Source organism: Salmo salar, chromosome ssa10 (assembly GCF_905237065.1).
Source record: "Salmo salar chromosome ssa10, Ssal_v3.1, whole genome shotgun sequence".
NCBI lineage: Eukaryota > Metazoa > Chordata > Actinopteri > Salmoniformes > Salmonidae > Salmo > Salmo salar.
The window spans coordinates 24600919-24625988 of NC_059451.1; the positions used below are offsets into that span (position 1 = coordinate 24600919).

General features: G+C 42.8%; 1 protein-coding gene across 1 annotated transcript; it reads right to left on the minus strand.

Annotated features, from left to right (window-relative positions):
* Positions 1-260: 260 nt before the first annotated feature.
* Positions 261-23182, minus strand: myo1f (myosin IF). The gene is made up of 28 exons (XM_014216509.2): positions 22906-23182; positions 18196-18327; positions 17421-17510; positions 17147-17241; positions 11513-11600; positions 10702-10791; positions 9706-9837; positions 9386-9520; positions 9026-9158; positions 8217-8413; positions 6339-6419; positions 6139-6225; positions 5947-6033; positions 5683-5850; positions 5428-5513; positions 5235-5316; positions 5005-5111; positions 4757-4855; positions 4497-4641; positions 4208-4322; positions 3834-4003; positions 3531-3676; positions 3138-3284; positions 2838-2986; positions 2607-2669; positions 2255-2456; positions 1608-1783; positions 261-1327 (listed from the first exon to the last, which is right to left on the minus strand). Exons 1-28 carry the CDS (start codon positions 22906-22908, stop codon positions 1251-1253), a joined length of 3282 nt encoding a protein of 1093 aa, XP_014071984.1. The 5' UTR covers positions 22909-23182; the 3' UTR covers positions 261-1250.
* Between the last annotated feature and the right edge of the window lie 1888 nt (positions 23183-25070).

The window sequence follows — 25070 nt, forward strand, 5'->3', positions numbered from 1 at the left end:
TTCAGTCAGAGCTCACCTGCTGGACCAGTCCTCCCAGCTGAAGAAGAATCTACTGTGCTGCACTCTCTCCTGACAACACATCATTCATAGCCATAATGAAGACAGCATTCTTCAAGGGTTACGAGACTTTGAAAAACAAGGGTGCATTCCAGGGATCATTATTGATAGCTAAACATGATATAAGAATGAGGTGGCCTTCAAGCATTCAATTTCATTTAGTTACACATTGCGTCAAGGAGACAAAAACAGTATATCAGTCATTTCTGTATCTATAATAATTGTCTTTATTATGACCACTGCCACTTCACAAAAATATAAATTCTAATTTTACAACACATTAACTCGTTTTGTAATTAATTCAACATAGCAGAACTATTATTTGTAATTACAAGTTTATAACATAAAATAACCATGTATATTATCATACACCAGTCAAACTTTTATGCTCAGTGCACATTGACTGAAATGGTGCAGCGGTACCTCCCAGTGGTTGCTTAAAGCAGCAATCATAAGTAGAAACAATATCAACGCAGCCTCCACACCCCTGGTTCAGTAAAAAGCTGAGGGATCAGGCTGGAGAAATGTAATCACTCAAATTCATAGACAGAGCTATGGGTGCAAGGAATGACCATCCAAGATAGCAAAATGATAGTTTTGACCGTATTTTGAGGCTGTATAGTGTTTGTTTACATTTTCTTTGTTTCCAAACATTGGGGTTAAACAAGCTTACATTTTGGGTTCTGATGGGGTATGACAGTTGAACTAAGCTCGTGAGGCATTTATAAGTAATTTTTTTCAGGAATCAATGGGTGCATATCATTAATTTATTAGTCAAAAAAATGGATGTAGAAACTGTTGATTGTCCCTTTAAATTTCTGGGATGCTTTTTTTTCTACACTTGATAGCATTACATTTGTTACACGGTTCTCACAAAGCTATTTTTTTAATAATATGCATAAAATCATTGCGTCCGATTTTGAGTTAGCACCTCAAAGCTGTCCTCTTTTGTGAAACTGGAAAAAGAAAGTCATGGTTCTCTGTTTCAGCTAGCTTTCCAACATGCATCTTACTTATATTGTTGTGCAGATATTATAAAGAACTGGTGTCAACATGATGATTCTATTGATACGCTTGTAAATCAGATATCTCTTGTAATTACTGTTAGGCTTACATGCAATTCACCATTGCTTTACAGTGGATAGTCATGTCTGTTGTATACATAGTTTGTTGGGCCACAGGACAGGCAGTAATCAGATCTTCTCCACATAGTTCCCAGGGAAGAGTCCTTCCTTGCCACAAAACCTGCCTCTCCACCAGCCTGATGCATCTGCAGGGGAACACAGAGATATGGACAGCTGTGGACTCCATACACAGTACAGTCTTAGAACTCATCCAATACAGGTCTGAGCATGAATTGATGCTGTGAGCTTATTCGGGATCAGCACTTAAAGCATAACAGCACTGGTGTAGTAGTGCCAAGCATCCAACAAGTTCTCTAGTCTCTTCTGCCTCTTTCTTCACACCCTTTTCCGTTGTTGAGATGGACATAGTTTTTTAACAAATAGAGAATTGAGTACTATTATATTCCTTCCCTACGTGTTCCTCACCTTCATTGAGCAGGTCGATGATATCATTGGTGTCAAAGCTGAGCTCGTCTGTGTCCTGGCCAGCATATTGGTACTTCGCCCGGCAACGCGGGCCGGTGGGGCGTGGCTGGGCCTTGGGCCGGCTGGACGGGGCCGGGGGGGGCCGCTGGCTGCTGATACTCCTCTTCCTCTGCATTCTGGAGAGAGAGAGAGGGGGGGGATGAGAGAGGGAGAGAGAGGGGGGGATGAGAGAGAGAGAGAGAGAGAGAGAGGGATGAGAGATGAGAGAGAGAGAGGGGGATGAGAGAGAGAGAAAGGGGGGATGAGAGAGAGAGGGATGAGAGAGATGAGAGAGAGAGATGAGAGAGAGAGAGAGAGGGGGTGGGGATGAGAGAGAGAGAGGGATGAGAGAGATGAGAGAGAGAGAGAGAGAGAGAGAGAGAGAGAGAGAGATGAGAGAGAGAGAGAGAGAGAGAGAGAGGGGGGGGGATGAGAGAGAGAGTGGGATGAAAGAGATGAGCGAGAGAGAGAGAGGGATGAGAGAGATGAGAGAGAGAGAGAGAGAGAGAGAGGGGGGGGATGAGAGAGATGAGAGCCCAACTCCAACCCTTCACTGCAGATAGTATATTTTGTGAATACCCACTGTGTGCTCAGTTTATTCAGCTCACCCAGACACGCCCTGGTCAGGCACGTTGAGGAAGTCCAGGTTCCCCTGCTGAGTCTGAGCCGAGCCTCGTCTTGTATTCAGGGAGCCCAGTTTGGGGAGGGCGGCGCTGGGGGGCCGGTTCCGTTTCTGGGGGATGGAGTAGGTATGCTCTGGCTGCTGGGGCGGTGGAGCACCTCTACCTCTGGGTGCACCATTCTGGTGCCCTAGTCAAAGAAGAGGAACACAGATACCATCAAAACACAAGACAAATTGTATACCATTCATACACTACGACCTCTAATATCTCAACATAATTATCACAGTGGTGGTACAGTTCATAGTAAGCACTGCAAGTCCATGTTCGTGGAGTTTACCTCTGCTGGGAGGCTGACTCCTGCCTCCTCCATGGTTCTGTGGAGATCCCTTCTTGGTGGGCTCTGACAAAATAAACATGTAGAGTTTTAAACTATGACATATTAGGATTAACAGGATATATTATATACTGTACACTGTATTGAGTCAGACCTAGTATTCTATACATGATCTACTATATCTATGTCTCTTTTCCACTTCGGTATGTGATTCTTTCTGTTCCTGCTACTCACTGGAGGTCTTTGGCAGGCCATCTCCCACGTTGATGGTGAGGGTCTTTCCAGCTGGTTTGATCTCTGCCAGGTCTCCCTGTCCCCTCTGGAACACCACAACACGGGTGCCCCCTCCACCCCAGCCCTCCTTCTTCACCCGGAACTCCAGTCTATAGAGAGCCACAACAGTGGACATGAATGATATGATCCATTTTACCAAATGCTTTCATCCAAAGTTAACTCGATCAACTAAACTATGGAGACCACACATAGAGAGTCATATAGCAAGGCTGTTCCTATCCAGTATGTGTGTAGTCCTACCTGTCGTTGAAGGAGAGAGACAGCTTGTTCTTGGTCGCCTCTTCATAGCGCTTACAGAGCAGGCTGAGGAACTCAGTCTTGAAGTTGGACTCCAGCAGACTGTCATACTGAGCCTCATGCACGATGAAGAAATCATCCTGTCTCATACTACAGGGAGAGGGAGAAAGGCAGAAATGGAAAGGGTTTGAGCGATTGCCGTTGATAGAAGACAAGAAGTGTCACACAGAGTAGGCGGATATAGCAAAGTTATTTTTTTTACATATCCTGTGTGATCAATTCCTGTTTATTAATGACAACGCTGACAACAAAAGTTCCCAATGGTACTGCCTGGAAATACATCACACTGGACTGGTATATGCTATTCTAAGTCTAGCAGGGAGAAAAACCCTTTACCTGAGCGAGACAGAGTGGATGCTCTCAAACTCCAGCTTCCGTTTTAACACCTCCTTTATCTGCCCCTTCTCTGGCCCCTTCTTCACCTTCTCTCTGCCTATCAGGTAGATACCCTTGGGAGACAGAATCAGGTCCCTCTTGATGGACTGGAGAGAGAAAATGGGAGGGGGAGAGAAAGAATAAGAGTGAGAATGAGTGGGTGTAAATGGAAGATGGAAGAAGTTAACCCCATGTTGTGTAGTTAACCCCGGCATTGGCTCTCTTTTCCTCACCGCTCTGTAGGGGAGGGACAGGTAGACTCACATTGAACCTGCGGTCAAACTTGTTGACAGAATCTGCAAAGTCGACTCGCTCCCTCTTGGCCAGGAACTGTCTGAGCTCAGGCCTCTGCTCCAGTCCCAGGTAGTCACCTACAAAGTTCCTGTTGATGCTGTTCCTCCTCCGCTCCTTAGAGTTGTACAGGATGTCCGAGGCTGCGGACAACATGCGAGAGAGGGGAGTTCATGGTCATTTTAAGTAAGACCCTTCAAGGACATATTCTTTGCTGTATATTCATTTTCTGTATTTACATTGATTTGTGTATATTCATATTTCTGTATTTACATTGATTAATGTATATTCATATTTCTTCCTTGTTTCATCCCCACACACCTCTCTAGGATCATTGACACACTTACCCTCCTCCCTCATCTGTTCATATTTCCTCCTGGCGATGTACTTCCTCCAGGCCTTCTGGATGGTCCTGGCGAACATGTCGAATTTCCTCTCCCGCATCTCCTCCAATAGGAAGAGCTAGGAGAGACGGAGGGGAGAGGGAATGCTTTCATCAAAGAAACCATTTTACAGTATATAGATGAATACCTCACACCTTTTTTGTAATACATTTCATATATTCATGTAAACCGGGACGACCCATTGAGATAAAAGAACAGCACTTTTCTTAGGGAGACCTATGTGGGCCCCTACCGACTCTGGGGCCTTGACGAAGACCTTGGAGCGCCCCATCTGGTACTGATCTGTGTCCATGTTGACAGAGCGGAGGAGATGCAGGACCCCCTGCTGCTCTCCCCCCTGCCAGCACGGCCACGTCTCTGCCGTCAGGATGGCATACCTGCAGGCCACACACAGAGGGTCAGGCACTGGGGGGGACATAACTACACCCCCCCCCCAGTGTCTGCACAAAGCAGACACTGAAGGACACACACCTAAGAGTAAGTAAGACTCACCTCTGTAGGAACTTATTGAAGACTCTGCGATAGGCGTAGCCGGCTCGACGTACACGGATGTTCTCCCGCAGCCCAAGGTACTCCACCTGGTGCTTGGCCCTAAACACACACATAGTTTAATCATCTCCTTTATTCTAATGTTCCAATTCTAATGTTCCAAACTATACCGTCATAACTCCCTGCTGAATTCTCTGAATGTTCTGCTATTGGATATTTGGTGTCTGTTGGGGGGTGTAATAGGGACACACCGGCTCTCCTCCCAGTCCTTGGGTCTCTTAGTCTCATTGGGTTTGATACATCGGATATAGTGGGGGGTGCACTTCATCAACGTGTTCACCAGATCATTGGCTTGTTTCTGCAGAGAGAACATAAGAGATAGATGTACCACCAGGTAGCTACTAATAACCTCAAACCTATGGGTGTACTGTTCCACTCAGCCACTGAACCACAGTGCTGGCAGTAGAGTGGGGACAGTTACCTTGATCTTACAGCTAGCAGTGGTGGGCCTGCTCTTCTTGTCTGTGTTGAGGTTTTCAGGGAAGAGGCTGCGGATGAAGTCACTGTGGGAACAAGACGGAGGACCACATTTCATTGATCCCACCCACATTATTTTCAAGCCTTGGTTGTTTTGAGACGCGTGTCTGTTAAGGTAAAGATAGAGGCATACGTACTGTTCACTGCTCTGCATGAGTTCAATGAGGTCAGTAAAAAGCACGTCCCGGTTTCTCTCACAGAAGCCGTTTATTTCGTAGGAGACCTGAGGTGACATGAGACATCATGTGTAAATATCAACATTCACACTTCCTGCACCCACATGTCTACCTACCCACTTCCCATTGATGGAACATTCCTTTCTACCTCAGCCTAGAAGTGTCTACTTCTATGTGTTTTGAGCGTGAGAAGGCTTGTCCTCTCCTGGTACCCACCTTGCCTGCGTAGTGGTGGATGACAAAGCCAGAGCTCCAGCTGTTGAAGTGTTCGTGAGTGCCCACCACCGCAGAGAGCTTCTGGAGCAGGGTGCCATCTGCCCCCTCACCCTTGGCATACATGGTGGCACACACATCATCCAGCACACTCATGATGCCTGGCGGGTTCTGAAGGGGATTGTTAGACATGTAGCGTGGTAGCCACAAGCAGAATAAAGACACATTTGTGGAAATTGCATTGAGATGTTGTCATTTTGGGCTCACCAACTTATTCTCGATGAGGTCACACACAACCTTGTTGTTGAAATACTCAATTGGTTTCCACTTAATGCCTTCCTGAACATACTCCTCCTGGGAGAAACATAGCGAGATAGACAATGCCAATATAATTCTCACAACATCCAAGACACCTCGTAAAGGAAATGAAAAGTGTTGATGTTTGAGAGTGGTTTGTACCTGTTCAGCCTTCAGTGTCAGCTCAATAAATATCTGCTGTAGCTTCTCGTTAACAAAGTTGATGCAGAACTGCTCAAACCCATTCCTCTGTCAGAAAGCACACATCCAGGTTGAAGACAATGTTACCACATAGCTATGTCTGGTCTTATTATCCCAGAGTTCAGAGATGGACATGTCTTTGTATTTAATATACCATTCACCTGAAATATCTCAAAGCCATATATGTCAAGTACTCCTATACTGAATTCTTCATGAGGTTTCTGTATGGCTTTGTTTATTGCCTGGTAATAGGAGAGGAAGAGAGAGGAGAGTTAATTAGTATGAAATGGACGTGTCACCATTACTGTATTTGTGTCTGTGTGTGTATTGTTGCAGTGTATAGTAAACTCAGCAAAAAAAGAAACGTCCCTTTTTCAGGACCCTGTCTTCCAAAGATAATTCATAAAAATCCAAATAACTTCACAGATCTTCATTGTAAAGGGTTTAAACACTGTTTCCCATGCTTGTTCAATGAATTGTTCATAAACAATTAATGAACATCGACCTGTGGAACGGTCATTAAGACACTAACAGCTAACAGACGGTATGTAATTAAGGTCACAGTTATGAAAACTTAGGACACTAAAGAGGCCTTTCTACTGACTCTGAAAAACACCAAAAGAAAGATGCCCGGGATCCCAGCTCATCTGCGTGAACGTGCCTTAGGCATGCTGCAAAGAGGCATGAGGACTGCAGATGTGGCCAGGGCAATAAATTGCAATGTCTGTACTGTGAGATGCCTAAGACAGCGCTGCACGGAGACAGGATAGACAACTGATGGTCCTCGCAGTGGCAGACCACGTGTAACAACACCTGCACAGGATCAGTACATCCGAACATCACACCTGCGAGACTGGTACAGGATGGCAACAACAACTGCCCGAGTTACACCAGGAACGCACAATCCCTCCATCAGTGCTCAGACTGTCTGATAGGCAATAGGCTGAGAGAGGCTGGACTGAGGGCCTGCAGGCCTATTGCAAGGCAGGTCCTCACCAGACATCACCGGTAACAACATCGCCTATGGGCACAAACCCACCATCGCTGGACCAGACAGGACAGCAAAAAGTGCTCTTCACTGACGAGTCGCGGTTTTGTCTCACCAGGGGTGATGGTCGGATTCGCGCTTATTGTCGAAGGAATGAACGTTACACTGAGGCCTATACTCTGGAGCAGGATCGATTTGGAGGTGGAGGGTTCGTCAGGGTCTGGGGCGGTGTGTCACAGCATCATCAGACTGAGCTTGTTGTCATTGCAGGCAATATCAACGCTGTGCGTTACAGGGAAGACATCCTCCTCCCTCATGTGGTACCCTTCCTGCAGGCTCATCCTGACATGACCCTCCAGCATAACAATGCCACCAGCCATACTGCTCGTTCTTTGCGTGATTTCCTACAAGACAGGAATGTCAGTGTTCTGCCATGGCCAGCGAAGAGCCCGGATCTCAATCCCATTGAGCACGCCTGGGACCTGTTGGATCGGAGGGTGAGGGCTAGGGGCCGTTCCCCCAGAATTACATTTTACATTTTAGTCATTTAGCAGACGCTCTTATCCAGAGCGACTTACAGTAGTGAATGCATACATTACATACATTTCATACATTTTTTTCTCCGTACTGGTCCCCCGTGGGAATCGAACCCACAACCCTGGCGTTGCAAACACCATGCTCTTCCAACTGAGCTACACGGAGCCACCCCATGTCCAGGAACTTGCAGGTGCCTTGGCGGAAGAGTGGGGTAACATCTCACAGCAAGAACTGGCAAATCTGGTGCAGTCCATGAGGAGGAGATGCACTGCAGCACTTAATGCAGCTGGTGGCCACACCAGATACTGACTGTTAATTTTGACCCTTCCTTTGTTCAGGGACACATTATTCCATCTGTTAGTCACATGTCTGTGGAACTTGTTCAGTTTATGTCTCAGTTGTGGAATCTTGTTATGTTCTTACAAATATTTACACATGTTAAGTTTGCTGAAAATAAACGCAGTTGACAGTGAGAGGATGTTTCTTTTTTTGGCTGAGTTTAGTTGTCCCTGACCTCCACCAGGTAGTCAAAGAGTCGTGTGTAGAGGGCCTTTGCCAGGGCGTCTCGGGTATAGGTGGCTTGTTCTTGGTTGAGTGTTACATCAATGGACTCAGACTTTCCACCCCACTTTGAGTCCATCTTTCTGCTGGTCAGTTTGTCTTGCAGACGCGTTGGGTCAACGCCCAGCAGATAGGCAGGGAAGGCAAGCACTGGGAGGGAGGAAAAACATACAGAACAAACAGAACACCTGAGCAAAATAAATTAATTCATGCTTTCATTATGGCAAAAGTGTGTTTTGGTGACTATCCCTCTAATGTTTTTTCACCTTATGGGGACAGTTGCATTGATGCTTACTTGTGCATGTGGAGCTCTGTGTGCATGTGTTCATCTGGAGCTCTGTGTGCATGTGTTCATGTGGAGCTCTGTGTGCATGTGTTCATGTGGAGCTCTGTGTACATGTGTTCATGTGGAGCTCTGTGTGCATGTGTGCATGTTGAGCTCTGTGTGCATGTGTTCATGTGGAGCTCTGTGTGCATGTGTTCATGTGGAGCTCTGTGTGCATGTGTTCATGTGGAGCTCTGTGTGCATGTGTTCATGTGGAGCTCTGTGTGCATGTGTTCATGTGGAGCTCTGTGTGCATGTGTTCATGTGGAGCTCTGTGTGCATGTGTTCATGTGGAGCTCTGTGTGCATGTGTTCATGTGGAGCTCTGTGTGCATGTGTTCATGTGGAGCTCTGTGTGCATGTGTTCATGTGGAGCTCTGTGAGCATGTGTTCATGTACATGTGTGTGTATTAGGCATGTTTGTCTTCTCCCACTCACAGTCAGTGCTCTCCACCTGCCCATAGTTGCCTGCCTCTATGAAGCTGATGTTTCCAAGGTGCAGGATTCCTGTTATGATCTGCAGCCCCTGAGCCTGGTAGGCCTCTGGGATCCCAATCACATTCATGGCTTCCTGTGGACAAAACAAAACACTGATGTCTATGGTCCTGAACAGAGCGCCATTACTGCTGGCCCTGACAACACACAAGGACCGGGAATACACAATAGAACAGTATATTTAGCTAATATAAGCCTGTATTATGAATATAAATATGAGTGTCAATTTGCTCCCAGCGCTTCTGTGATGTCTCAATAAAGAAAAAAAAATGTGTACTCTGTTTTTAGCCCTGATGGCGGTACCATTGTCTCCTGAAAGTCCTTGCTGTCATTGGTTCCGTCCACTTTGTATGTCCCAGACTGGTTCAGGTAGTAGTAGTATTCTGGAGTCATGATGCCCAGGGCTTCTTTCTGCTGGGGGTTGGTTCCCTCTATTAGCTAAATACAACAGTTCAGACAAAACACAATTGAAAGTTACAGCACATGAATTACACATCAACAATTCACACCCAATTATGAAACCCTACAGAACCGTTAAATCTGTGCTGTAGGGTGAGAAAGTCAAACACATTGTCATTGTGGGTTGTTAAATTACTGCTGGCCTAGTTCGGGGCCTGACTGACCTGGTAGTAGATGTGGAAGTTCCTCTCATTCTCATTCTGGCTCACGACCCTCGACTTCTCAAGGAGGAAGTTGGAGATTTTACCACCGTCCGGCTCTCCTCCTCTGCTAAACTGGATCTCAAAGTACTTACCCTGTTAGATTAGAACACACACAAAAACCTATCACTCAAATTCGACATGGTTCATTATTCTGACTTTGTGGTTGTGGTCCGGGGGGCAGGTAGCCTAGTGGTTAAGAACGTTGGGCCAGTAACCGAAAGAGCGCTGTTTCGAAGCCCTGAACGGACTAGGTGAAAAATCTGTAGATGTTCCCTTGATCAGGGCACTATACCCTAATTGCTCCTGTAAGTAGCTCTGGATAAGAGTGTCTGTAAATGACTCATATTTAAATGGGAATGGGTATGTGGCCCTATGTATTGGTAGAATGGAATTATCAGAGCAGTGACACGAGATGTACTACTGCTCTGTACCACAAGATGTACCACAAAATAAGATATTTACATTACTACACAGCTGTTGACCCCACCCAGGATTTCACCTCAGCTCAGTCTTCTCAAGCTCTTTCATCTCACTGTGTTGTTCTTCTGTAATAGAGGCCTACAGTACACACAGCTGGGCACCTCAGAGGCAGGAAACCCCAGAGGTGACATGCACTCAGCTACAAAGCCTGCACTGTTGCATGTGGATGTGGTTAGGAGTTGAGGCTAACATCTCAGGATCTCAGCAGTAGGGAAAGGGGAGAGGGTGAAAGGTGGCTGTTGCATACTGCTGCTGTGGGTATATAGTCTGCAGAATGCAGATCACCTCTGGTAGAGCACAGGAAAAACAACAGCCTCTGTGCACAGTGTATTGTCTATAAGAAGAGTTAGCACAGAACTAACAGAAATGATCAGTTTACAGTATCAGTCTTACTTTATTAGCCCACACACAGTGTCTAGAGAGGAGGAGGAGGAAGAACAAGATGAAGGGAGGCTGATTGCTGTACGTATCACTCACAAAGCGACTGGAGTTGTTGTTGCGGACAGTCTTGGCATTGCCGAAGGCCTCCAATAGAGGATTGGACTGGAGGATGATGTCCTTCACATGCTGAGAGACACATACAGAGAAACATCACAACACAGCACTTCAGTTTCCTTCACAGTCATTAGTAATGGTAATGGTAATAGTAGTAATAGTAATGTAATAGTAGTAATAGTAATGGTAATGGTAATATTAGTAATAGTAATGGCAATGCTAATAGTAATAGTAGTAATGGTAATGGTAATAATAGTAATGGTAATGGTAATAGTAGTAATGGTAATGGTAATAGTAGTAATAGTAATGGTAATAGTAGTAAGAGTAATGGTAATAGTAGTAATAGTAATGGTAATAGTAGTAATAGTAATGGTAATAGTAGTAATAGTAATGGCAATGCTAAAAGTAATAGTAGTAATAGTAATGGTAATGGTAATAATAGTAATGGTAATAGTAATAATAGTAATGGTAATGGTAATAGTAGTAATAGTAATGGTAATAGTAGTAATAGTAATGGCAATGGTAATAATAGTAATAGTAATGGTAATAGTAATAATAGTAATGGTAATATTATAGTAATGGTAATGGTAATAGTAGTAATAGTAATGGCAATAATAGTAATAGTAATGGTAATAGTAGTAATAGTAATGGCAATAGTAGTAATAGTAATGGCAATGCTAATAGTAGTAATAGTAATGGTAATGGTAATAGTAGTAACAGTAATGCTAATGGTAATAGTAGTAATAGTAATGCTAATGGTAATAGTAGTAATAGTAATAACAGAAGGTAATACCTGCACTTTATCACCTCCTCCTGATACTTTGGAGATGTAACCCATAATGTATTTTGCAGCCACAGTCTTCCCAGCTCCACTCTCCCCACTGGCACAACACACACAAAACATACAGCCATATTAATGATAACCCTCTAATTTACACTGTATCAAAAACCCTTTTTGTGAAACTTGTTGTGAAGGTGATCTATGGCTGCACATGAGTTTCTGTTTCTTTTATACTAAACAAAAATATAAACACAACATGTAAATTGTTGGTCCCATGTTTCATGACCTGAACTAAAATATCACAGAAATGTTCCATATGCACATAAAGCTTATTTCTTTCAAATTCTGTGCACAAATTTGTTTATATCCCTGTTTGTGAGCATTTCTCCTTTGCCAAGATAATCCATCCACCTGACAGGTGTGGAATATCAAGAAGCTGATTAAATAGCATGATCATTACACAGGTGCACCTTGTGCTGGGGACAATAAAAGGCCTCTCTAAAATGTGCAGTTTTAATACACAACACAATGCCACAGATGTCTCAAGTTTTGAAGGAGTGTGCAAATGGCATGCTGACTACAGGAATGTCCACCAGAGCTGTTGCCAGAGAATTTAATGTTAATTTCTCTATCATAAGCCGCCTCCAACGTTGTTTTACAGAATTTGGCAGTATGTCCCACTGTTTAACATATACTGTTTACAGGAAACTCACTCTACATCCTTAGATGAAGTTGAGTGGGAAAAGGAATGGGGTGGTGAAATAATTTTCTGTCATGGACAAAGGAACTCAAAGGGTGTGATGATATTAATTAACAAAAATGTTGAATATGAAAGTGGACAAAAAAAAGATTTGGCTCATTCATTTACAGTGAGGGAAAAAAGTATTTGATCCCCTGCTGATTTTGTACGTTTGCCCACTGACAAAGAAATTATCAGTCTATAATTTTAATGGTAGGTTTATTTGAACAGTGAGAGACAGAATAACAACAAAAAAATCCAGAAAAACGCATGATAAAAATGTTATAAATTGATTTGCATTTTAATGAGGGAAATAAGTATTTGACCCCTCTGCAAAACATGACTTAGTACTTGGTGGTAAAACCCTTGTTGGCAATCACAGAGGTCAGATGTTTCTTGTAGTTGGCCACCAGGTTTGCACACATCCCACGAGGGATTTTGTCCCACTCCTCTTTGCATATCTTCTCCAACTCATTAAGGTTTCGAGGCTGACGTTTGGCAACTCGAACCTTCAGCTCCCTCCATAGATTTTCTATGGGATTAAGGTCTGGAGACTGGCTAGGCCACTCATGGACCTTAATGTGCTTATTCTTGAGCCACTCCTTTGTTGCCTTGGCCGTGTGTTTTGGGTCATTGTCATGCTAGAATACGCATCCACGACCCATTTTCAATACCCTGGCTGAGGGAAGGAGGTTCTCACCCAAGATTTGACGGTACATGGCCCCGTCCATCGTCCCTTTGATGTGGTGTAGTTGTCCTGTCCCCTTAGCAGAAAAACACCCCCAAAGCATAATGTTTCCACCTCCATGTTTGACGGTGGGGATGGTGTTCTTGGGGTCATAGGCAGCATTCCTCCTCCTCCAAACATGGCGAGTTGAGTTGATGCCAAAGACCTCCATTTTGGTCTCATCTGACCACAACACGTTCACCCAGTTGTCCTCTGAATCATTCAGATGTTCATTGGCAAACTTCAGACGGGCATGTATATGTGCTTTCTTGAGCAGGGGGACCTTGCGGGCACTGCAGGATTTCAGTCCTTCACGGCGTAGTGTGTTACCAATTGTTTTCTTGGTGACATGGTCGCAGCTGCCTTGAAATCATTGACAAGATCCTCCCGTGTAGTTCTGGGCTGATTCCTCACCGTTCTCATGATCATTGCAACTCCACGAGGTGAGATCTTGCATGGAGCTGGAGATTGGAGATTGACAGTTCTTTTGTGTTTCTCACCAAGCTGCTTGGCGATGGTCTTGTAGCCCATTCCAGCCTTGTGTAGGTCTACAATCTTGTCCCTGACATCCTTGGAGAGCTCTTTGGTCTTCGCCATGGTGGAGAGTTTGGAATCTGATTGATTGATTGCTTCTGTGGACAGGTGTCTTTTATACAGGTAACAAACTGAGATTAGGAGCACTCCTTTTAAGAGTGTGCTCCTAATCTCAGCTCGTTACCTGTATAAAAGACACCTGGGAGCCAGAAATCTTTCTGAAATACTTATTTCCCTCATTAAAATGCAAATCAATTTATAACATTTTTGACATGCGTTTTTCTGGATTTTTTTGTTGTTATTCTGTCTCTCACTGTTCAAATAAACCTACCATTAAAATTATAGACTGATCATTTCTTTGTCAGTGGGCAAACGTACAAAATCAGCAGGGGATCAAATACTTTTTTCCCTCACTGTATATGGTCCAAATCAGGATGAACCACACTTCTTCAAAAATATTTATACCAATTTATTGAACTTACAGGCAACAAATGATCTAATCATTATGGTTTGAGACTATAACACAGTGTTAAGTACCTCAATGGACCGTAAAGGTAATCACTCTACAAACTATCATCACCGTGCCATTAAGGAAATCACAAATATTATGGACACATTAGAAATAGTGGATATTTGGAGACTAAAAAACCCCGACCTAGTGAGATATACATGGAGGAGACTTAATCAAGCTAGTCATCTTGACTACTTTCTTATCTCTTTCTCTCTTGCATCAAAGGTTAAAAAGGTTTTAATAGGAGACAGAATGCGATCGGATCATCATCTAATTGGCATTCACATAACTCTTATAGATTTTCCACGTGGACAGGGATATTGGAAATTTTATCAAAGTTTACTGGAGGACAACTTATTTTTAACAAAGACAAAATAATTTATAACTGAATTGTTTCAGTATAATATAGGTTCAGCAAATCCCCTTATTGTTTGGGATACCTTTAAATGTACCTTCAGGGGTCATTCAATTCAATATTCATCAATAATAAAAATGCAGTTTCTGGCTAAAGAGACAAGACTAACAAGAGAAATCGATGAACTAATAGTACAGGTAGATAGCAATAAAAACGATACTACAGAGATACAAGTTAGAGGAAAAACAAAAAGAACTTGAGGAACTTATTCAAGAACGATCTAATGTAATCTATTACAAAAATAAAGCAAACTGGATGGAATATGGAGAAAAATGCACAAATTCTTCCTGAATCTCCAATACAGGAACCTTAACAAAAATAATTTGCAGAAACTCGTTACTGAAGACGGAGTCATCTATGATTCTCCGAATGATATTTAAAAAAAAATGGAGGAGGCGGGTGGCAGCGGGAGGAGGTAGGGAACTGGTCTGTCTGCCCAATATAAAGGATCAAAACTGGCGGAGGAATAGAAATAGCATAAATAGGAAAGTATACCAGTTTCATTTGAGGACCAGGATGTTGACAACTGTGCCATACAGATTACAACATTTTGATGTACCGATTCCATAGTAAAGGGTGTATGAGTTGATATATAAAACAACGCAAGATTCAAGACTTCGTGCTTTTCAGCTAAAATTATTATATAGAATTCTTGCCACCAACAAAATGTTGAATATTTGGGGCATAAAATCATCGAAGCTCTGCAGATTTTGTTGTGAGGATACAGAATCAATAGACCATCATGCTGTTTAATCAATAGACCGCTACTCAGGAAACCTGTTTCTGGTCTCAGGTTCAGGAATGGCTGAAAATGCATAGCATTGATCTAAAATTGGCCCGAGAAATAGTACTGTTAGGAGATCTGGAGAGACCGGGTTACTCAATTACTAATATAGTAATACTCTTAGTAAAAGTATTTATCTTCAACTCGCAATCTGTGGATTCTATTCGATTAGATAGATTGAAATTGCACATTAAACATCACAGTATAGTTGAAAGATACGTGTTGCGTAGAAACCCGAAGTGGGTGGCCAGCAGAGATAGATGGGATGGGCTGAGGGAAGCTGAAGGTTGGTATGTGGAATTGGAGACAAGTGGGAGTGGAGTTGCGGTGTGAGAGATAGAATGATGGTCAAAGATAAAAGTAAAACAAATAAATAAAAAAATAAGTCAAAATAAATCATAATAAAAAGTACATTTGAATGACACTAAGTGGCAGTGTTTTTACAACTAATGTCGGTTTGCCTGAGGCTGATGCCGTGCAGGTGTTTGTACACATGCATATATATACACACACTCTCATTCAAATAAACACATACAAGAACACACACATACATGTAATAGTATCAGACATGCACACAAACATATACAGTTGGCATTGCTGTTATGATTTCAGTTGTCCTTGATGTCCTTATATATATATAAATATATTATTTTTGCATTGTTGTTTGCTGTTTTCTTCTGTCTTTTCCTTTTTTCTCTTTAGTTCATTCTCTTGGTTGTTGGTGCATTGGGGGGTTCCTGGGGGTGGGGAATGGAATTAATTGTATTTTCTATTTAGTTTTTTCTTCCTGGGGGGGGGGGACTGTGGGAAGGGTCTCAAATGGTTTAGGGGCAGCTATTGGGGAACTGTGGAGGGATCTTGGAGGGTTCAGGTTCACGTTTTTTGGCCTGATGGTAGATCGGTCAACATGCCCTTGAGCAGGGCATTGATCCTGGATGCTTCTGTGTCGCTCTGAATGGGAGTCTGTTGGATGACTGGTATGGTGTAGTTGTTGAGCGGCTTCACTGCAAGTATATTGAATGTTTCGAATATTCAATAAATAATTTAAAAAATCTAAAAAATTAAAAATATAAAGTACATCCCACTGGCCTCATAACCAACGACCACGTGTAACCATGCCAGCCCGGGACCTCCACATCAGGCTTCTTCACCTGCGGGATGATCTGAGACCAGCCACCCAGACAGCTGATGAAACTGTGGGTTTGCACAACCAAAGAATTTCTGCACATCCGCCGCAATCACCTCATGTTTTTCCATGATAATGCACAGCCCCATGTCTCAAGGATCTACACAATTCCTGGAAGCTGAAAATGTCCCAGTTCTTCCATGGCCTGCATACTCACCAGACATGTCACACATTGAAAATGTTTGGGATGATCTGGATCGACGTGTACGACAACGTGTTCCAGCTCCCGACAATATCCAGCAACTTCGTACAGCCATTAAGAGGAGTGGGACAACATTCCACAGGCCACAATCAACAGCCTGATCAACTCTATGCGAAGGAGATGTGTCACGCTGCATGAGACAAATAGTGGCTTTCTGATCCACGCCCCTACCTTTTTGTTAAGGTATCTGTGAACAATAGATGCATATCTGTATTCCCAGTCATGTGAAGTCCATCGATCGGGGCCTAATGAATTTATTTTGATTGACTGATTTCCTTATATGAACTGTAACTGAGAAAAATCTTTTAAATTGTTGCATGTTGCATTTATATTTCTGTTCAGTGTAGTTAGAAAGGAAATGACACACTGATTGAGCTTTGGTTCTTTGTTAGTTCTGAGAAAAGCAGTGAAAGTAAAGGTTTTTGGGTAGAATGACGCACATGAGAAGGCCTAAGGTGCGTCAGAGAGAAGCACAGAGAAGAACTAGGACTACATACTGCCTGCCAGCAGAAAGAGATAGCAGTTATGACACTGGTATAATAACACACCTGATAATAACACACTGGTTCTCCTGATCAATCATCATGTTCCTGTACATGTTATCAGTCAGGGCGTAGATGTGGGGAGGGTTTTCATACTGGGCCTTTACATGGAGAAAGATGGACAGAAAAACGAGAGAGAGAGAGAAATGAGAGAGAGAGAGAGAGAGAGAGAGAGAGAGAGAGGGAGTTTAATATACAACTATGAAGGTAAACAAGGAAGTGAATGGGAATACAGTATAAAGACCAAAGTATATGTTGAACAATAGGATGGTTTACTCACAGCCCCTTGGTAGAGTTCAATTTCCCGGTCAGTGAAGTAGGGCATCTGTTTGAACGGGTTCACGGATATCAACACAGAGCCAATATAGGTCTGCACATGACAGTTAAGGAATAGGTAGGGTGTTTCTGGTGAAATCACAGAATATGATATTGAAACAATCACAGCGAAATTGTTGATTATGTAAACTTTTCAAAAAGATAAATATCCCAAACCATACATTAGTTTCATCCGGACTGGATTACACACACAAATATAATGCTTTTTTTCACACAAAGAATGAAGTAAGTTCTGAATGTGCAGTAAAATATGTACTAAAACACGGAAGTGTGCTGTTGAGTCACAAAGTGCATCCAAAAGAGGAACAGTGCAGTCCTATTATTGCATACATTCATGTGTGTCTGCGCATGTGAAGAAGTTGAGTGAGTACATATGTGTGGTAGGGGGGATGAGGCAAGGATGGTATGTATGTTTGTTATTGCTACTGTGTGAGTACAAACATCAGCTGTGCTCACCCATGATATAGAATGGAAGGACCTAATGCTATGGACCAGAGGAATGACCTCAATGATCTCAATTCTCAAATGGTTTAAAAGCCCTTTGTAACAGTTTTTTGTTTGTGTGTATGTGTGTATGTGTGTATGCCTATAAATACATCAGTCTGAGAGTGTGTGAGGGCAGGTCGTGTCTCCACAGTGTACTTCCCTGCTGTATTTTTGCTGAAGAGACATTTGTGAGAAGTGATGGAAGGTCCCTAACAGACAATGAAACAGGATACGAAGATGTAGTCATCCATGTATCTCTTCTTCAGGTTCTCCACGATGGCGTCTTCGCTGATCTTGGACAGTAGCACCATGTCGTCCACACCACTCTGCTTGACATTCTGACTCTGCCAGTGATACTTACTGCCCTGCAGGAGAGAACGGTCAGGGTTGGGGAATGCACACCCTTTTTATTTGTAATTGAGGCGGAGAGAAAAGCAGAGGTAGATCTATAGATGACCTAGTTCATACTTAATGTGAGCTACAGAACATTATGAGAGGGTATCTACAAACAGGAGGGGTATAGAAAACCAGAAGAAGCACGGGCCTACTGTAATTGGGAGGCATGTGCACCAGCAGACATCAGAGAGAAGTTTCTCAGCAGCAGGGTCTCTCTGTGTGTAACTGTGTCATTAAGAATGTGACTAACTGTGGTTATCAGTACAGGAAGCTGAGGACAGTTACCAGGCAACGCTCTGTAGATGAGGTGAGCATATGCCAATTTGGCCATCTCTGTAAAGTACTCATTCCCACTCTGATCTACGACAGTGATAACCAGTAGTTGTGGTCTCTGTTGAATATGCTACCTATAGGAGTCTGTGGAATGGGAGGGGACTCTGTTTAAAGTATACCATTGGACCACAGATAGAGCAATGAGACAGATATTTCACAGGATGTAGCAATGTGAAGCATCTGGTTCGCGTTTCCACTCACTGGTGAGAGGAAGCCCAGTGGCAGGCAGTGGGAGAAGATGGAGCAAGATGGATTCTGGCCGACATTCTGCCAATTTTCTCATTGATAAAACATTTGATCTCGATACAGTTTTCTGTTTCCAAAACTAGAATCTGTTATGAACAGAGTAGACTAAATTTTGTAGACTTTACCCGTTGCCAAAGTTTCAAACAACTGCATTGTTTAGAAGGAGTGCAAGGGCGAATTGAGTTATTGCACACACACTTCACAGAGTAGGCGTTCCCTAACTGAAATATGCAAATACTTGCTAGAACACACCAATAGAATCTCACTAGCTCTTGCTTGGCTCTGCCCACCTCCTTGCTTATTCTGCCCACTATGATTTATTTGCTCCCACTGGAACCGAGATCCTGTGGTCTATCTTGGGTTAGTTATACAAATCTTTGATTGGGCCATGGTTTGGTGATTTCTTTACCCAAAATGAATGTAGTGCATTTTTAAGTAACTGCAAAAAAAAAGATTTTCTTTTCATTTTCTGCTCCCCTCCCATTCTGATGCCTTCAATACGATGATGACGTCCACCACATCGTGCAGAGAGTTTCCTGACTTCCCTATCACCACATAAAGAGTTGAGTTGAACCAGGTTTGGCCAACGATGTTGTATTACACTGTATGATATGATCTTAGCCTTGTTTGGGTTCCCAACGCTGTGTTGTTTTGATGTGTGGTGGATCCTGAAAATAGGTCTAACATGATTACTGTGGTCTGAGTTCCAACTCTCTCAACCAGCTAGTGATAACTTTGGAGGAGGAGGTTCTAATACAAATGTATATTCCAACCCCAGTGAGTCAGTCAACTCTCTGGCCAATCAATCAATGATATTCAATTACAAATAAGCTACCATGAACATTAGATACTGTAAGAAAACAAGCAGTACTTCAGTCCTTGAGGGCCGGTAATTGAATATCTATTTTGTTTTGCATCTCCACTTTTCATGTGAACAACCTGACAGACAATGTTTGTTTGTCACACATTTCAGACCACATCCATAAGTATTCTGCTCAGCACACAGAAATGGCCTCAGCTGGGTGAAACCAAGGTTCTGACTGCTTTAAATAGCTAACTGCTGATGTGACTGTTGATCCAGTGCTATGTTAAAATAGCCCACTTGCTGCTGTGTAGTGTCAGACCTGGGAGATGCTTTGTGTGCTCAGAGAGAACTACTGTAGTTCATTCCATCTGTCATCACTGTTGTGACTCACTCACTACTGTAGTTCATTCCATCTGTCATCACTGCTGTGACTCACTCACTACTGTAGTTCATTCCATCTGTCATCACTGTTGTGACTCACTCACTACTGTGTCAGCCTGTTGCAGAAAAAAGTTGTGACAATGCATCCAAAATCAATCTAGCAATGAAAGAAATCTTAATGTAAGCTTCTCAGCTATCTTAGAAAATATTTTGTGTGTTTGCGCACCCAGCAAGGGGCCGGATCTGTGCTTGGGAGTCTGTGTGAGGAGGAAGTATTGTGCTAGAAACTACAGGCCCCTCTTTCTCTCTGTCAGGGCTGCTGCACTTCCCTTCTCACGCCTCACCACTACATCTTGTGAAACCCTCTCCACTTGTCAACACGTCACTGCTGCTTTTCAATTCCAGACAATACTACAGAACTTCTTTAAACAGTTCACCCTTCCATTTACATTTTAATCCAGAGCGACCTGCTGTTAGTGCATTGATTTTAAGAGAGCTACAGTGCCTTGCGAAAGTATTCACCCTCTTGGCGTTTTTCCTATTTTGTTGCATTACAACCTGTAATTTAAACTGATTTTTATTTGGATTTCATGTAATGGGCAGACACAAAATAGTCCAAATTGGGGAAGTGAAATGAAAAAAATTACTTGTTTCAAAAAATGTCAAAGAATAACAAACAGAAAAGTGGTGCATGCATATGTATTCACCCCCTTTGCTATGAAGCCCCTAAATAAGATCTGGTGCAACCAATTACCTTCAGAAGTCACATAATTAGTTAAAAAAAGTCCACCTGTGTGCAATCTAAGTGTCACATGATCTGTCACATGATCTCAGTATATATACACCTGTTCTGAAAGGCCCCAGAGTCTGCAACACCATTAAGCAAGGGGCACCACCAAGCAAGTGGCACCATGAAGACCAAGGAGCTCTCCAAACAGGTCAGGGACAAAGTTGTGGAGAAGTACAGATCAGTGTTGGGATATAAAAAAATATCAGAAACTTTGAACATCCCACAGTGCAACATTAATTCCATTATTAAATAATTGAAAGAATATGGCACCACAACAAACCTGCCAAGAGAGGGCCGCACACCAAAACTCACAGACCAGGCAAGGAGGGCATTAATCAGAGAGGCAACAAAGAGACCAAAGATAACCCTGAAGGAGCTGCAAAGCTCCACAGCGGAGATTTGGGTATCTGTCCATAAGACCACTTTAAGCCGTACACTCCACAAAGCTGGGCTTTATGAAAGAGTGGCCAGAAAAAAATAAGCAAACATGTTTGGTGTTCGCCAAAAGGCATGTGGGAGACTCCCCAAACATATGGAATTAGTCAGATGAAACTAAAATTGAGCTTTTTGGCCATCAAGGAAAACGCTATGTCTGACGCAAACCCAACACCGCATCACCCTGAGAACACCATCCCCACAGTGAAGCATGGTGGTGGCAGCATCATGTTGTGGCAATGTTTTTCATTGCCACAATGAAACTAGTCATGACAATGACAACTAGTCAGAACTGAAGGAATGATGGATGGTGCTAAATACAGGGAAATTCTTGAGGGAAACCTGTTTCAGTCTTCCAGAGATTTGAGACTGGGACAGAGGTTCACCTTCCAGCAGGTCAATGACCCTAACCATACTGCTAAAGCAACACTAGAGTGGTTTAAGGGGAAACATTTAAATGTCTTGGAATGGCCTAGTCAAAGCCCAGACCTCAATCCAATTGAGAATCTGTGGTATGACTTAAAGATTGCTGTACACCAGCGGAACCCATCCAACTTAAAGGAGCTGGAGCAGTTTTGCCTTGAAGAATGGGCAAAAATCCCAGTGGCTAGATGTGCCAAGCTTATAGAGATATACACCAAGAGACTTGCAGGTGTAATTGCTGCAAAAGTTGGCTCTACAATGTATTGACTTTGGGGGGTGAATAGTTATACACACTGAAGTTTTCTGTTTGTTTTTGTGTTATTTCTTGTTTGTTTCACAAAAAAATAATATTTTGCATCTTCAAGGTTGTAGCAGCAGCAGAGAAGTTTGATTAACTACCCCATAGTGTACAGCACATTCTTACACAAATGTGAGGACATAGGATTCAATCAATGCTTCTATCCCTCTTGACTAGAAACACTCACTATAACCTGAGTGGATACTAGCAGGGCTTGTCAGTCAAAAGAGGAAAGGACAGCATGTTCTCCATTTAAGGAGTTAAGAGTCTCTACTACTTGATGTCCACTACCTCCTGTTCTGCAGCACTTTGTTGTATGATTGTTGTTGACAAGAGTGATAGAACATAACAGTTATCTATTTTCCTTTCATCATCTGGACATAAAATGAACACACACTGAACATCACTGTGCTTCCCCGTTGGTTCTAAGTCAGCTGTTGCCAGGCTCCAGAGTGTGATAAGTGCCAGCATCCGGGCTTAATGTGAGAGCTGTACAGCTGAGTCAAGTGACCTTAACCTAACATATAAGGCCATGTTCTTCAGAAAGTCTGTGAGATAGAGGAAACCAACACAGGAGGCTGTTGAGGGGAGGATGGCTCATAATGGCTCATAATAATGACTGGAATGAAATGAATGGAATGGTTTTAAACACAAGGAAATCATTTACTTGATGTGTCAAAGCTATTCCATGATTCTAACCCAGACATTACTATGAACCCGTCCTCCCCAATTGAGGTGGCACCAGCTGCCTGTGCTCAGCATATACAGTAGATGGAGAGGATAGACGAGTCCTAGTGAGGAGAGTCTGCAATAGTGTGTGGTGTGTGGTGTGTTACCATCGTGCCGGTGGTGCGTGTGCCCCTCTTCTCCCACGGTCCTGGACCAGGTGTTCAAAGTCCAGACTGTGTGTGTCGGTAATCCCACACTAGCCCCTTCACAGCACGACCATCACAGTCAGGAAGTCTCCAGCACACACAGTCACACAGACAGAACAGCCACCTAGAAGACTTTAACATTCAAAGCGTTCAAACGTACTTCCTCATACTCCCACAGACCCAGAGCGAAACAAGAACTGCTCTGCCACAGACTTAAGAGGACACAGACACACACACAGATACAGACACACACACATATACAGACACACACACACACACACACACACACACACACACACACACACACACACACACACACACACACACACACACACACACACACACACACACACACACAGACACACACTCATCCTATATCTATAGGTACCACTTCTACTCTGTTGCATTTTCAATTCTTCATTTAGTCATGATCTAAATGTGTAGACCTAATTAACAGTCAATGTTGATACTGTTAGGGGCTGTTATATCATACATTGTTAAAGTCCATAACAAACAATCTTTGATACAGACAGTATTTTCATATCATGAATAACCCCTCTATAACATACCAATCATTTAACTGATGGCACTTCTGTGTTTAATTTCCCATCTCACATTACATGACACTTCAGTTGTTTACTAGCTACTCCACCCAGACTGTGGTTAGTCTCTCATTTTTAAAATCTGAAAGGCTTGCAGTGAATGGCACTACACCCATAACGAACTTTAAAACGTTTAATTAAAGAGACATTTTAAAAAGGGTTTTTACATGACATGTTCACCTCTGATTTAGCCACTGTCTCCTGTATTCCTGACCCTGAGTTGGCCCTAGAACATGTATCCTCCATGTTTATTCCTCTAGCATATTAGCATGCCCATTTTAAACAATACAGCATCAAAGATAGATCTAACTCTTGGTTTTCTTCTGTGCTATCTGAGCCCATTTAGATGAGAAATCAGGCCTTGGTCAAGGCAAGAAAAACTCTGCAGTGGACAGTGGTCTGCTAGTGATCCTTCTAAATGTTGGAAAACAGTAAATGCACTGAAGTGTACAAATTCCTCTTCTTCCCTGCCTTAACAAGTTCTGTCTGACTCTGGCATCCTAACGGAGAAAAATGGGATAAGTGATGCTTTTATCATCTCGGCAGGCTTTTTATTTGAGAGAAACTGTGGTTTAATTGACCCTGGTCCGTCAATCAACTGCTCTTCCCTCTGCCCGCCTCTAGCTGAATCGACAGTTAACTGTCAACTTGTAGTGAATCTTTGTTTTCATTTCAACACTTTACTATCTGTGGTGCTAGATGCCTTGCTTAAGATTGATGTAAAAGAAATCCAATGGGGCTGATATGCTTGATCCATTTTTGCTGCAGCTCTCTGCCCCCCTGATTGCTGAATCATTAACCCATATTTTAACCTGATGATTATATCTGGTACTATTGCCAAGGTTTGGTGGTGACCCTTGTTACCTAAATAATTATCGCTCTATTTCTAAACTTTCTGCCTAGCTAAAATATTAGAATCCTTGATTAATTCTCAGATAAGATCTTTCTTATCTTTGAAATGTATCCTAAATTTACATCAGTCGGGGTTTAGACCAGGTCATAGCACTATCTCTGCTGCATCCCTAGCTATAAATTATGGGGCTAACTGTATGGATAAAAGACAACATTGTGCTGCCCTCTTCATTGACCTGCCAAAGGTTCTCGATACTGTTGATCACTCACTGCTAATTCAGAGGATTTCCTCAAATTGGCCTACACCAGGCTGAATGTAAATGGTTTTAAAATTACTTGACAGATAGAACTCAATGTCTATCTACTGATGGTGTTAAATCAGGTCTTCTGGATATTTTACGAAAGGAGTCCCGCAAGGGTTGATTCTGGGACTTTTTACTGTTTACATTAACAATAAAATTGTAACCTGTACTTGTATGCCGATGATATTGTTGCCCTCTATCTGAACTACAGTCTGCCTTCATTGTATTACAAAAAAATGTATTGACCTGAAATTAGTATTGAATGCAGGTAGAACTAAGTACAGCGCATTCAGAAAGTATTAAGACCCCTTCACTTTTTCCACATTTTGTTACATTACAGCCTCACTCAAAAATGTATTAAATAAAAAAA